Source organism: Anarrhichthys ocellatus, unplaced genomic scaffold, assembly GCF_004355925.1.
Source record: "Anarrhichthys ocellatus isolate YVR2014 unplaced genomic scaffold, GSC_Weel_1.0 scaffold23, whole genome shotgun sequence".
NCBI lineage: Eukaryota > Metazoa > Chordata > Actinopteri > Perciformes > Anarhichadidae > Anarrhichthys > Anarrhichthys ocellatus.
The window spans coordinates 5,347,957-5,362,979 of NW_022280053.1; the positions used below are offsets into that span (position 1 = coordinate 5,347,957).

The 15,023-nt window shown below is 43.8% G+C and overlaps 1 protein-coding gene across 3 annotated transcripts in view; it reads left to right on the plus strand.

Annotated features, from left to right (window-relative positions):
* ctif (CBP80/20-dependent translation initiation factor) overlaps window positions 1–14,777 on the plus strand; it is a 40,497-nt gene extending 25,720 nt beyond the window's left edge. For all 3 annotated transcript variants that reach the window (XM_031859976.1, XM_031859974.1, XM_031859975.1), the window contains 5 exons: window positions 2,927–3,554; window positions 4,242–4,541; window positions 7,221–7,376; window positions 11,951–12,004; window positions 12,764–14,777. In XM_031859976.1, coding sequence (XP_031715836.1) covers window positions 2,927–3,554; window positions 4,242–4,541; window positions 7,221–7,376; window positions 11,951–12,004; window positions 12,764–12,985 — 1,360 coding nt within the window. In that variant the 3' untranslated portion in view covers window positions 12,986–14,777. The remainder of the gene's footprint in view (window positions 1–2,926; window positions 3,555–4,241; window positions 4,542–7,220; window positions 7,377–11,950; window positions 12,005–12,763) is intronic.
* The last annotated feature ends 246 nt before the right edge of the window (window positions 14,778–15,023 follow it).

The following is a 15,023-nucleotide window of genomic DNA, read 5'->3' on the forward strand; positions in this document are numbered from 1 at the left end:
AGAGAGAGAGAGAGAGAGAGAGAGAGAGAGAGAGAGAGAGAGAGAGATTTTATAATCTTCTTTTTCAGTCATTAAATGAGAATTCACAATTTCTGTCAGTCAATGTTAAGCTATTGTACTTTATTTTATGATGAGGTAAAACATTTGGTTAAACAAATTAAAACTTTAATAAGCAGCTTTCTAGTAATTAAAAGTTTGCTGTAGAAAAACAGACATTGAAGGATGCTGACAGGGAGTGCCTGACGAGTGGGTGTCCCCCCTCACACTTTTGTGCTTTGTAGGAGCTCAGTTTTTGTGTCGGGCTGATGAACACACGACTGAGAGAGGCTCTGAGTATTTGCATAGAGTGGAAGGCAGGCTGTTGAGTAGAGGAGAGGAGTCAGAAGATGAACTGTCTGCCAACCTCCCCAAGAGAGGGGAGAAGAGGGGCCAGACACGACTTAAACTAAATGAACCACAAACAAAACCTATAAATAGCCTCCAACGCGTTCTCTGTGCTTCTGCCAGCGCACAAACGCACACATTCATATGTACAGACGGATGACAATTTAAAGAGAAAACAACTCTGGCTTTAACTAACAACTATTTTCATTACCAAAGTATCCACTGATTATTTTCCCAGTGAATCTATTCATTATGTAGTTGGTCAAATTTCTAAAATATTGTGGGAGACAATGCTCCTCGCAGCTTCTCAAGAGCCCCAATCCGACGTCTCCAAATGTCTGACTTTGTTTGAGCGTCGTGGTCGTCACACCAGCATCCTTTTCGGTTTACAGAGACGCTGCAGTAGCAGTTGCTGGGAGTAGTGAACCTTATTCATTTTGGACAATATCAAAGAAACATGTAGGAATTGCAATTATTTTCATTATTGATATAATCTCCAACTATTTTCACAAAGCTGTAGAACAACAGTCCAAGGTGACTTAATCATCAAATATTCTCTTTTGTCCGACCAGCCGTCCAAACCCCAAAGAGATTCAATTCACTGCAATGCAAGACACAGAAAAGCAGCAAATTCTCACATTTGAGAACCTGGAATCATTATGTTTGGCATTTTTTTGATGACAAATCTGCTGTACGGCTGCGTCGACTTCATCCACATTGTTTCTGTATTCGTCATGAGTGTTGCTAGCTAGCGATGGAGGAAGATGCTGCCTCGATAACTCAAAAAGTTTGACTCACAGAGGAAATGTGTTTATGTTGTTGTGTTGTGTCTACAGCACACATTCATCGGTTGCTGGCAGTTCTTTTCATCAGGCCTCAAACTTAACAGCTGAAATGTTTGTTGAGCAGAGAGAGAACTCTTTTCCATCTTTTTAAATATATTTTTTATAATTTCTGCAAAGGAAAGGTCAGTTTATTTGAATTTTGCATGCACAATAAAGTCCAGTATCTCTCTCTGCCGTGTATCAGTGCTGCAGTCTTTCTGCTGAGATGTGTTTGACCTCCACATACGAATATATTAAACTTCTTTTAAGCCCAGAGAACATTTCCAAGGTTGTTCAAACATTCATTTATTTGGGATGGAATGTTTTTCAACCCTTAACTTTTGAGTGCCATAGTGACACACAGTTCTTTTTCACGAGGTAGAATAGTTTAATAGTTTGTGTGCTTTTGTAACGCAGTCTCAAATATGTCTGACCTTTTTCATTCACCTTTCATTCAATTTTTTTTGTCCAAAAATCAAGCTATTGGAAGTCGGTTGAATTAATAAGTGCAAGGAAGGGCTTTTGTGAGGAACGATGAAAACCCCACGCTGCACAACACTTGAACAGCGAAGAAAGTTTCCTTTCTTCGCTCGTCAATCCAGCGTTCTCGAGGCTTAAACAGCTCCGGTTGATCTCAAAAGATTTCGCTTTTGTGCATCTTGTTTTTTCTTTATCAAAGAAACCTTGCGTCTTGTGTTTAGTCCTGATTGTTGAAAACTCTTTGGGCGGACGGACAAAGGTTACACATAGGATTCAATATTAAACATTTGTATGTGTATCATCATTTCTTCATACCGGAGCAAGTACTGAAGCTGGCTATCGATTTCCAACAGAAGGCTGGATTTTACCCAGATTTTGAGGGTTCATCTCATTTGTTTTAACCAGTTATCTGTCCATCAACATGCCTAACCTGTCATGTCGGCATTTATGCAATTAGTTACGGCTCAGCACGGTTTCTTTTAGTGTGTGTTTTGGTTTTGACTGTTGAATACATCCGATTTGGCAACTAGCTAGTTTCCATCTGTGGTCTCTGGCAAGTAAAAGTGAGTCACGTTTGTGGTGAACTACCTTATTCAGATAAGTTTGGCCAAATCGTTTCAGGTTTTTACTATTCAAGTGAAATTGATAATTTAATTATCCTTGATTGGCAATCTGACACTGATTAGTTATATACATCCTTATGCACAAAAGATGTAAACCCCCTTCATTTGATTTCACAGTGAAAAAACACTCTTATATCTGAGCAACGGTGTGCTAGTTCACAGACTGAGGCAGATAATAGGCTGCCTCCTCTGTGCCATGGTGTCTAATCCCCTGGACCATATGTCAGCAGCTTGTCAAGCCCAGAGTCAGTACAGCCAAAGGACAGAGCTATGCAGGACAGGAAAACACAGACACACTGTGCGTCCACATGTAAGCAGTAATTGTGCTTTTGAATTTTTTCAGTTACTTAAAGATTGGATCAGTAGATGACGGGTTACTGTTAGTGTCTAGTTGTGAATTATTAGTAGATACGCAGTTGAAGATAAAACAGAAAATGGATCCTTTTCAACTAACGATGAGTTTTTGGGGGGGACAGAGGGGCTGGGAGGAGGCTGGAGATCATCATGGTGCCATTGTGACACAGAGGGGCGGTTAAAGTGTAGCAGAGCGGTTTATAGAAACAAGCCAGCTGCTACATCACAATGAAGCTAACTGAAACCTGCTCTCATTTCCAGGAGACAACAGCGGCCTCAGGGAGGAGGCGGAGGAGGAGGAGGAGGAGGAGGAGGAGGAGGAGGAGGAGGCGGAGGAGGAGGGAAGAACCAACCTCAGCTGATACAACAGCAGTCACCACAGCACCAGAGGGATCAATCCCAACATCAATCCCCAAACCAACAGGAGCAGAATCTAACAGAACTGGGAGATATCAGAAACAGTAGTGCTGGTCGGCCGCCTCGCCAGTATCAGGGAGGACATGGGCAGCGCCAAGGAGGACCCCCGCACCACGGATACAGCCAGAACCGGCGTTGGCACCACAATCCGAAAGGCCCTGGGCATGGACAGACGAACTTTACAGGTGATAAAGGAGCACCCCCAAGGACAACCAAAGACAGAGAGACTGAGAATGTAAAACCAGAAGACGAGCAAATCAGACCTCCTCAAGACAACAGCAGTAAGGGTCCCAATGAATCACCCAGACCAGTGTCGACACCCACTACAAATGTGTTCCCACATCTGACAGTTAGAAAGGAATCTCCCAACCCGCCAAGAAGTCGAAAGGGAGGCGAGGGCCAGTCGGAGCAGCCCAAAATCAGCTTGCTGCAGTCGTCGAAGGAGAGACTGAGGAGGAGACTAAAGGACAAGGTACCGAAAAGCTGCTTAGTGCCCGTCAGTCAGTATTAAGGCAATCAGGACTAATGTGTACGTGTACACACGCGCTAGCATTTAGTGTTATAATTACCTTCATTATGTTCACGCACACACACGCACCGTCATCAAGTAGACATATAGTTTTCTCACACAGCCTTTCTTCAGGCCGTTCCTCTCTTTAGTTCTTTAGCATTCAGACCAACACACCCAGACATGTCCTCACTAAGGAGGTGAAGAGACTAAAGCAGCATTAGCTTAACTGTTTTTGATCTTTTCCACTTTGTGCACTAAACCGGCGAGTCAGCCAACTGTGTTGCTGCTCTCAGCTTCTCTTGCTCCTCTAACTCGTTACCACCATGGGGTGGTTTCAATTTGACAGCATGGAACTCCCCAGCAGGCAGGAATTAATGAACAGCCACGCCAATGAATCAATGGATCCAGTCTCGGAGACAGATTTAGCTTGATTGGGTTGTGTACTGAACTCCAGCAAATAGAATGCAACTTATTTAAGCAGCCTTTGTTTTGTTTTTGTTATAGTTTACCGTCTGCACGGGGCTGTCGCCTCAACTTTCCAATTAAACTACTGCGTTCATGTCCATTATTATTGTCAAACGTTGACAGTACAATTTGAATATTGTCACCTACCGCTCGTATCCTTTTTCCATCTTCCGCCTCACTCAGGAGGAGGCACGTGTGGAGGCGCCGGGCTCCGGATCGCAGAGCATGGACCGGCTGGTGGACCTTCTCAACAGCATGAGGAGCAACAGCAGCGGGGTGGAACAGCAGCTGGCCTCCTTCATGGAGGAGGCGCAGTGCTCGGCGCGGTCCGAGGAAACCCTGGCTCAGGTGGTCAGCACCATCTACTGCAAGGCCGTGTCAGACCGGAGCTTTGCCGCCACAGCCGCCAAGCTCTGTGACAAGATGGCACTGTTCATGGTGGAGGGGACCAAGTTCAGATCGCTGCTCCTCAACATGCTGCAGGTGAGAGCCCTGCTCGACCATCTGTTGTTGCAGTTGCCGCTTCAAGCTTTCCTCTGCAATGTTTACTCCTTTATTGATGGAACTCAGAGTTCAATACAACAAACTCATTAGTTAAATGGACCCGCCTTGTTTTTTCTTATTTTTAACTTGGCGTAGTTACTTCTCATGAAGATGAGCAAACAGAGTGGCGGCAACGTCGGGCTGAAGATGAAATTAAAGAGAAACGAGTTGACTATTATTTCTGATATCAGGCAAAGTTTATTAGTTACACCTCGGTAAAAACCGATGCCGTCTAATACAGCATGTTATTTTGACAAACTCTCAATTATCCAGTGTTAATATTGAACTGTGTAAAGTCATTTATCAAGCAAAAATGTCGAACATGCTCTCGTTCCAGCGTCTTAATTGTGCGGATTTGCTGCTCTTCTCTTGTTATATAATCGAAAATGCAATATCTTTGAATTTAGGCTGTTAGTCGTACAAAACAGTCAATTTGAAAGATCTCAGCCGTGGCCCTGGGAGATTGTATGTGGCATTTTCCACTGTTTTATGACGTTTTTTTAAACTAAATTGTCAATTGATTAACCTAATCATCAGATTACGCATTAATGACCCTGAAGATTTTTGGATAAACTACCTTTCACTCTCTCACTAAAGTCTATTGCTTTACTATTTCTAAGCCCTGTGTAGCTTGCACCCAAATATCCCAAGAAATGCAGTACTTGCTGTCAACAAGATCTCAAAATGCCCTTTCAAAGATCCTTCTGAGCTACCAGCGCTTGATAAATGAGCAGATGTTTTTTTGGCCAACCAGTCATTTTATACGCTGGATGTTTGCAACAGAAATGTCCCTGTAATGTCAGTGGCTTTATGAGGAAGCACTTTCAGGTGGAAGCCAAATGTGTGTGTGTGATTCTGTAAATGTCAGTAAGTAAAGTGGCTCATCTAAACACCCAGGGGAGAGAGACCTGATCGAGTGAGCCCCCCCCTCCCCACACACACACACACACTTAACTGCACCCATGAAGGCAACATCCTCTCAGCTGTTATATATTCCACTGCCTCTCTCCCCCTCCTCGTCCCTCATGAGCTTTCTATTACTGCTCTCTCCTGTCTTATTGCCTCCCCTCACCCGGAACGACATGGGCCAGTACCTCGCTGCCTCTCCCCGCACACAACTCCTCTCTCTTTCTCTCTTCCTCTTTCTCGAAAGATGCTTCTCCCTTTCACCCTTTCCTCAATTTTGATATTCAGACAAACCTCGCCCCAGACAGTCTAGAAGTAGGCAAACGAGACTTACACGCTGTCTTCAGAAGACAGTCGAGGTCTAAATGTTAACCCACCTGCTGCCATCTTTTCACTGTTACTCCTTTTTCCGTCTCCTGAAGATGCTCATTTCAACCCGAGCCTACTTTCTGTTTTCCCATTAAAACACCTTTTTCTTTCAATGTTGAGATTGTTATTCCAGACCCAGCAGTAGTGAATCCCACCTTAATCCTTTTACCCCCTTCTATGCTTTATTCCCTCTTTTTCACAGCTGGTCACCTCCTCTTCTTTCATTTCTCACTTTAATTCCCACTTCCCAGCCAGCATGGACCCCCTCCTCGTCTTTGACATTTAGGTGTTTTTTTCTTTGCTTTAAAATGTTTTAAATGCCACTAGTGGATTCACGAAGGCCGTCATTAATGATGCTGCTTCCAGACCCCTAGATCTCAATATGGGGGCAGTTAGTCTGTTGCTGCTGTCATTAAAATGTGGTCAGGTTGTTACCTGTGGAAGATGCTATTTACTTCCAGCTGAGAAGAGCCGGTGGCCTTTGTTTGTTTGCTACTGCCGTCGGCTCCTTCCTCATCATCTTCTTTTCTTAAATAAGCTCGTCTTTTCTGTTGCTTCAGTCCTGTTTTTCTATACGTGTGTATCTTACCGTTTGTTGTGGAAGTGTCAAGTACTGTGGCGAACAGTACTATGTCCTGGGAGGTGTATGAGAGGCATGTGCAGCTGTTTTTGAGTGGGTGGTGTGTTTGTTTTTGACAGTGTGAGTGTGAGGTTTTTTTCTTCTGTTGGATCCATTCAAGGCTGCATATTCTGTGTATGTCTGTGTACAAGCAGGCCTTCAGTGCAGTCGTACGAGTCCGTGAATATATAAGCCGCTTGTGTTTCTAGTGCACTTCAGTAACAGCCAGTACATTCTGGATGAGCAGATTGAGTTCCTCTGACTGTTAATAAAGTTTCAGTTTAACCTGCCGTGTAACATCTTTGCAAGTGCGCATTACGCATTAACCCATATTAACCCCAACACTTTCACAGCATTGACACAGTTCACTACCCTTCACTTTCAAACCAAATTAACATATTCTCCTCTGCTGCTGGCAGATAAACCAAATTCATGAATTTGTTTGATGTGCTTTTCAACTGCTTTTTTGGCTTTAAGTGCTTTAAGCTGCGAGGTTAATACGTGTGCCACCTACAGAAACTCCCATCAGGGAGATAGCAGAGATCTTAATGGTGATTACCACCACTGCTGATGAATTCATGAAACACTTATATATCCACCTACCTACCGCCTACTTAGAACTTGTATCACGCTTTTACAAAAGCTGGATAGACTGTTGTTTTTCATTGTACTTTCCAGACCAACTATGTATCTGAATTGTTCTTTCTCCCTCCACCTCCACACAGATGGACTTTGCCTGTCGAGAGGAGCTCCAGCAGTCGGATGTGGAGAGGTGGCTCGGTTTCATCACCTTCTTGTGTGAGGTGTTTGGTACCATGAGGAGCAGCTCAGCGGAGCCCTTCAGGGTGCTGGTGTGTCCCATCTACACCTGCCTACGAGAGGTCTGTATCCAGACACACACACCCTTTTTTTTTTTTATCAATAAGTATGCCAATTACCGATTGATCAACCCTGTCTACTTGTTCCAGTAAAACGGGAAAGCGTCCAGCTGTGACTGTACATCTTGTCTGTTCAGACCGATTAGTGCACCTAGTTTCCTGTTTTTGGCCAGACATTGTCTAGACTTGAGACACACCACAACAGGGTTTGATTAGTGGTGTAAACAGTCAGGACACCATCGGTTCCAGGAAAATGCATGACCCCAGGTTCAGTTCTCATCAGCTGGTCACGCTGTCTTGCACAAACACTCCCTTGGTCTCCATGGTAAACCAACTGGGGTAGCCATAGCAGACGCGTCGCGATACAGAAGTGGTTAACGACAGATGGAATATTGAAAGGGGAAGCGAGTGAGGGGGGGGGAGGGAGAAAGAGAAGAGGTGAGAGGAAGCGAAGGAGTCTGCGGTCAGGTTGACAGTTTGCAGCAGAAGACATTTACCGATGGCATGACGTGTAGAAAAGAACGGAGAGAAGAGATGACAGAATCTGGGAATGAAAACCATTTCATTGTGTAAGTTTGAGAGGTTGAGAAAAAGCAATGGCAGGTTTGAGGCACGTGCCAGGAAGTTTCACCACCCACGTCCACACCTCTGCCGGTCTGGCACTCGACACACACCCCACACAACAATCAACACACAACTAATGCCATCCACGCCCTGTCTGAGCGTATGCCCAGGGCATTATCTCAGCTTGTTAAGAGGGCTCCGCGACACGGCCGAGGGCGTGGACCTGCAGTGTAGCACACCCCCATATTCCAGCATCAGCAGTGTCGCATTTAGCCTGATGGTGCTCGAGGTCAGAACACACTGTTAAACAAATGTCTAAATATTTGTATAGTAGGATGTGATTTAGTGCGTTTGTGGTTACGAGTCATGTGCTTGTTAGACCACCTCCGTTTCCCAGAGCCAGTGTTTCCAGATTATCTTTTTTTATCCATTTGCTGTTTTGTCCATCCTGTCGTAACATGTTGTTGGATTCCAGCTATAATCTATCTGCCATAATGTGCACTCGCCCGTGTGTGTGTGTGTATTTGCATAAAACAGTATGTGTGCCTGCACGCTTGTGTGTGTGTGTGGCAGTGCGTTTTGCCGCGGCTGTAGCTGTAACCGGCACAACAGGATTATGTAACAACTGAGGTGTGCTAAGATGTGTTTTTGAGAATACATGACAGCTGTACATATAAACAAAGCAAGTCGGTGCGCGGTGATCTCATCCATTCATGACTTACAAGCCAAACAGATGTGTGTCTGTGTCTGTGTGGAATTTTACATCAAAATAAATAAATACAGAAACTCGCATAGATGCGCTAAATTAGATAATCTTCGACTAAGTGTGCATTCAAGCACGCTTTTGGGCAACTTAGGATCAGCACAAGCTGTAAACTGACATATTATCAACCTTTAAGATCTCACGGTGAACATGTAAGAAGACAATTAAAACAAAGAGATGTCTTTATTGAATGTTTTAGGCTCACTGTATTTGTGAAGCAAAAGTTTTCCTCTCTTTTGCTTGCTACACTTTCAGCACGTTGCTGTAGTTGTATTGTTTAAGAAACTTTGTGGTGATTGTGTAAATTTAGAACAGCGATTGAGCCAAACAGCATGTCCATTAAACTGTTTAAATAAAGCTAAACAGGCAAATCAAAGATTTACATTTTTAATAACATTTTCCCCAGACAATTCCATAAATGTATGTAAAGCACAGCCTGTACTACACTACACTGCACACGCACAATACCAAACAGATTATTATAATACTGTACCTTAAAAGACAAAGGAAGGTACCATCCTGCACAGCCAGATAGTCATGGAGAAATCAGAAGAAGGAGAAAAGGGCAGCTAGCAGGGCGCTCGAGTTATCATATAACAATCTTTAACTGAAGAGAAAGACCTCCGTGTTGTCCACAGACGCCTTCGTCGGGGTTCATCTGTTGGTTTACAGAAATCATGCACATTCACAGGCTCGTGGTGACCTCAGGGGCTGTTGATATTGAGAGCGTGGGCCCTCATCGCGTCAGACAATCAACTCAGAATATTAAGTATAGTCGGACAATGATTATGTATATTTAAAAAAAATTATATATATTTTGAGCACCATCGCTTTGTAAGTTCTGGTGCTGATGCTAGACCTGCTGTTGCTATGCAACTATTGGAAACCAAAGTTGAAGCAGTCGTAATTTTAACTTTGAGCGTTTGTGTCATTAGTCCTCTGATCAAACATGTTTTTCTCTCCGGTCCAGCAGTGTGATGGCATACAATACACAAAACGAGTTTGAGTAATTAGGTCAAACTGAACAACCAGAATGTTTAAATAAATAAATGGATGTTTTTCTAGTTGACTGAGTAATTCAAGGTGTTTTCACGTTGGATGCATTTCTTCTATTTAGTGCTACAAGAGGATTACAGCTGGCCTAGTTTATCTCGCTTTTTATGTTCCAGATAAAATGTCTTTTGAATAAAAATACTTGATGGGAATCGCACAGAATCCCGATGTTACCCTCTGCTGAGAGATTTCCTCTCTTGATTATGTAACTGAGCTGAGAGACTTTTGTGTGTTAAGTGGTCTCACAGAAACGATGTTTCCTTTCCTCTTGCAGGTATTACAGAGTGATTCATGTATGTTGTTGTGTAGCAGCGCATTGGAGAACATAAAAGGCTACTGCAGTGGATAGCGGCACTGATTAAATGAGTATAGATTAGACCATTTTAAAGGTATTGAGCAATAGCTTCCTCCTGGGCTCCCCAGAGAACTCATTATGAGCTTATCCTGCTTGTCACACAGCTCTCCTTCTCTGGGAACGACGAGACTTTAGTTCCCACAACAAACGGCCACGCTGTCACCACACCCATCTAAGCATGCTGCGGAGCTGACGTCGGCACGACTGAATGATACGTGGAATACCATGAAGCTTACGGCTTAGAAATAACAGCTCGTGTTGAGTGTGGATCATAGCGTCAGATGGGGGAGAACCTTTTATTATTCAGTTATGAAGAATCATTTACATAACTTTTTTTCTTTGAGCTCTTTTGTAAAGAAAGTGCTCAAGCGTTGTGTAGTTTTGAATGAAAGTGATTGGTTGAGTTGTGTGGCTTGTTTACATGCTGCGTGTGGGCTCCATCAGCTGGCTGGGGCACCTCGATATCAAGCCAGCTGTGTCATGTGGAACTAGAAGGGTTCTTTAAGGAGTACTCTTTGTTTTTTTATGATTACACTATGCCGTGAATTTAGTTTTGCATTATTTAACATTTTTTGCTTAGTTCATAATTCATGTTCCTTATGTGCCTATTATTACATCCTGAGGTTTTATTGCATTTAAATTATTCAATTATTATGTATTTTATTACATTATGAGTTGGCACACATGTCATAGTATATGCAATGTCATTTTCAATACATAAAAGTTATAGTATGTCATTAAATAGTTAGTTTAATATCCTGTAAAAATATGAGTTTGAATGAATTCTTTGTCACAAAAGATCATAAACATACCCTAGTATATGTCATAGTATAGTATGCTGTTCAAATGTGATAAAAGAGTCATATGTAATGTAAAGTACATGAAAACAAAGTATACTATTCCATAAAAATGATGAAAACATCAGTCCTAAAACGTCATAGTATATGTCAAAAGAAGAAGATTCCCCGTTTTATCCGCATATGGGCTCAATCAGACATTGCATTGACGATGTACTAGGGACCTGGCGGACGTCTGTTTAATGTCCGGTCCGACTGATTCGGACGTTTGCGTTCTCGCATACAGCTCCTCTGGGTCTAGATCAGTTTAGGGTTGCAGTGCATGTCTGAAAGGGGCTTTATTTTGCCCGTTGTGCAGCCGGTCTATGCTTCTACGGTTTGATTACACTTCATTCCTCTGTTACTTCCTTTTCCTCCCTCATGTTAATCAAAGTAGCACTTTGGAAACAGACATGTGAGGAGTAAAAGTATTTAACCAAATGTCTTTCTGCTGTAATCTGACACTAGATGTTTACAGGCGTGGTGGTTCTACCTCCCTTTGTTGCCGTCGCTCCCCGCATTGTTTGAAAGTGCCAGTTGTATGTCCATCTGTGCATGGGGGCCAGTGCTGGGGCTGGAAAGCCAGCAAGCGTGTTTACCAGCTCCGCTGTTTGTTTTTGGCTACGGTGTGTGTGTGTACACACACACACACACACACCGTACTGGTGTGAGCAGACATACAGTGTGCGTAAAGCCAGCCTTGATGTCTGATGGTGGCTTGCCAGGATGAAAGGCCTGGTGTGTTGTCTTCCAAGATTTAAAATGTTAATATAGAAAATATTTACAATTGGGATTAGGTCTTTCTCTTTTTTTCCTCCATGTGAACTGATTAACACACACAAACACTTGCGTTTGCTTAATCTCCCCATGTGGCCTACATCCAAATATACATTTATACATCTTTATTTATTTATATACAGCCCTTGGGTTTGCTCGCTCACTCTGTTATGCAGCTCTTTGCAGGTTCCCTGTATATTCACATAGTGTCTGTTATTGTCACTTTCAGCTGTTGGAGTCCACAGATGTTAAGGAAGATGCAGTCCTGTGCTGTTCAATGGAGGTATGGTCCCCCCCGTCATGCATGCACGCACGCACGCACACACACACACACTCTTTTAAAAATTAAATGCAGTAAAACATCTGAACAAATGTATGTAAGAAACGCATTCTGCGCATTGGAACCAGCCATGTTTTATTATAGTGCACAGTACGTGCTGGAGAAGTCGCTCGTATGTTCAATCTCAAACACATCTCTTTGATATTCTGTGGAGGTCTCCTGGGGGTTATGAATAATAAAGCAGTGCCGGTGAATTTAAGTACAGCTATGGATTTAATCGTAGGTATATTTAGGTCCATAAAGAGGAGCAGTAAGCTCTCACCATCAATGATATGAAAATAAGACAGAGGTAAAAATGTATCATTATTATCTAACAATTGTAATGTTGCGTTAATATACATATTCATATTTTTGTGTATTTTTTCATGCCAACAAAGCCACTTTGAATAGAATGGATTTGAGTTAAAATAACAGAGCAAAGATAGGTGAGCTATCTAAACAGTTGCCAGATGTTCACAAACACAACCACATCCTTTTTGCAGTCTTGATTACTTACCAGCAGGCTACACACACACACACACACACACACACACACACACACACACAGAGCCTTATGGCAGTGTGTGAACCACTGCTGTCTAAGTGAATCCAGAGTAACAAGGTGCCAGGCGTTGTGTTTGGCTCACTGTAAGGGACAAGCACACTCTCTCTAACCTCCTGCCTCCCCCCCCTCCCCCCTCTGTCCCTTCTCCTCTACACCAGTTGCAGAGCATGGGGCGCCTCCTGGAGGAGCAGCTCCCAGAGATGATGACCGAGCTTCTCGCAGCCGTCAGGGACAAGATGCTCAGTCCGGCCGAATCACAGCTGACTCGCTCTCTCCTGATGGAGGTCATCGAGCTGCACGCACATCACTGGAGCCCCCTGGAGGCTCTCACCACCCAATACTACAACCGTACCATCCAGAAGCTCACCACCACTGCCTAGGTGCCAGCTCCCACAGGAGAAGAGGAGACGAGCCCTCCTGAAAGCCCCTTGGAGACATTTTTCAGTTGAGCGTCAATCGGCTCTTTTAGTTTGACCAAAACACAGGAATTTAATAAAGTCACTCTCCGACCGAAGTGAATCCGTGCTTTACGTGGGTTTTGAACCTAGTTGTATAGTTTGCTAATTCCTCCAAGATAGGCGAGCACTGCCACAGATAACCGTACACTATCCACCAAACAGTTAGCTATCAAGCAAGCCATCGAGGCAACACAAGCTTATTTGACACGCATTTAGGAAAACAGCAACGTATTTATGGCCAGTAGGGGCATGCTTGGCCACACAGAGGGAGCTCGCCTTGCACAGGCTGCTGAGGGATAAAGGAGGGAACAGACAAGAGGGGAGTGTGGGGGAGAGGAGGAGAGGGCAGCAGCCTGCCCGTAGGGAATAGAGCGATCCGTACCCAAAGATGAATGGAGGGGCTTAGGGTGGGAGGTCAGGGTAGTCCGTGTCAGTCTCTTCATTGTGTTCATTTGCCCACCGCACTCCTCCCCCCCTCCTCTGTCTCTCCGTCAGCCTCTGGGGTCTGTGTGGCTGATAAAAGAGAGATGAGGAGGAGGAGGAGGAGGAGGAGGCAGGGAGCGAACACGGTGCTGTCTGTCTGGGCCGTCTGCCCCGCCGGGGCCAGGGACCGGGTCAAAGGGCCTCGCTGTGGAGCTCCCACAGCGCCTCCCCGCCTTTGTCTCCCCCCCCCAAACTCCACACCCCACTGCAGGAAGCCTTTTTGTGGAGATGAGACAGCGGGCCTGCTGGGCCTGATGGCTGGGTGGAGGATAAGGATCAGGCTGGCTAGAGTAGGGTGGCAGATGGCTGCTTGAGCCCATGTGAGACGACACACACCCCTCTGGCACCCCGGCTCCCTGCTCCCCGAGCAGTAAAAAATATTGCAGTTGGGGGTGCGGGGGGGGGGGGGCAGCATTAGAAAAGCATTAAAACAAACACTGCTGTGTGATAATTCTTTTGTTTTTGGTCCTACAGGGGAAGGTCTCTTCTCCTATGTTGAGTCGTGCATGTACATGCTTTGTTAACCACATCTTTGATATTATCATTATTTTATTTTTTTAAATAATTTAGTGTTTTTATTGTTGGTTCATTTTGAAGTCTTGTTTTTATGAAGTGTATGTATGAGGTTTTAGTGGTAGGCCTTATTGCACAGGTTTGATTTGTTTTGCACTGTTCTGCTTTAAAGTTGAATTTGAATCAGTGCTTGTGGATCAATAGGAAACATCTCAGTAGTGAGACACATGGGTGAAGCATAGTGAGGGTTTTTAGGATGTTTTAATGGACTAGTGGCCTTATAATTTATCCATCTGTATAGGAGCTCTCTGGCTGCGGGGCCTGCAGCAGCAGCAGAGGGCATGCTGAGGACTTGACAGTTGGTCTTATTCACATCATTCTGTCGCTGACGGAAAAAAAGGACAAAGTGACGTGATGACAAAAAAAAAAGAAAAAGAGCATGGCACACAGAAAGGAGTGAAATGCTTCTTTAACGTGTTCTCATACTCGAGCCATTCTTTGCGGTGGACATTTTGCAAGTGTTTAATATTGACTGTATTTGCTTTGTGTTTGAGGAAAATGACAACTATTAACCTGTGTATTTGAAGACAATGACGAAAAAAATAATTCTTATTGTATGACCTCATTAGCTAATCATATGTGACCCTTATTCCAGCTAATGTGTGTACTATGATATTGACGTACCAAGCCAATCATGTACCATTTATAAATGGGCTATATATATATATATATATATATATATATATATATATATATATTCTGCATACAGTATATTTACAAGTATTTAAAAAACATTGGAATAGAGGTGGATAGTGCGACAGAGATGTTACACACAGGACGGCTGTGGTTGTGTGGCTCGAGTTCAGCCTTCCGATGAGGAACTAGTTCTTTGTTTGGGAGTAGTCACACACGCATACATGCGCATATACTCATGCACATGTATGTACATACTTAGTGACCCACT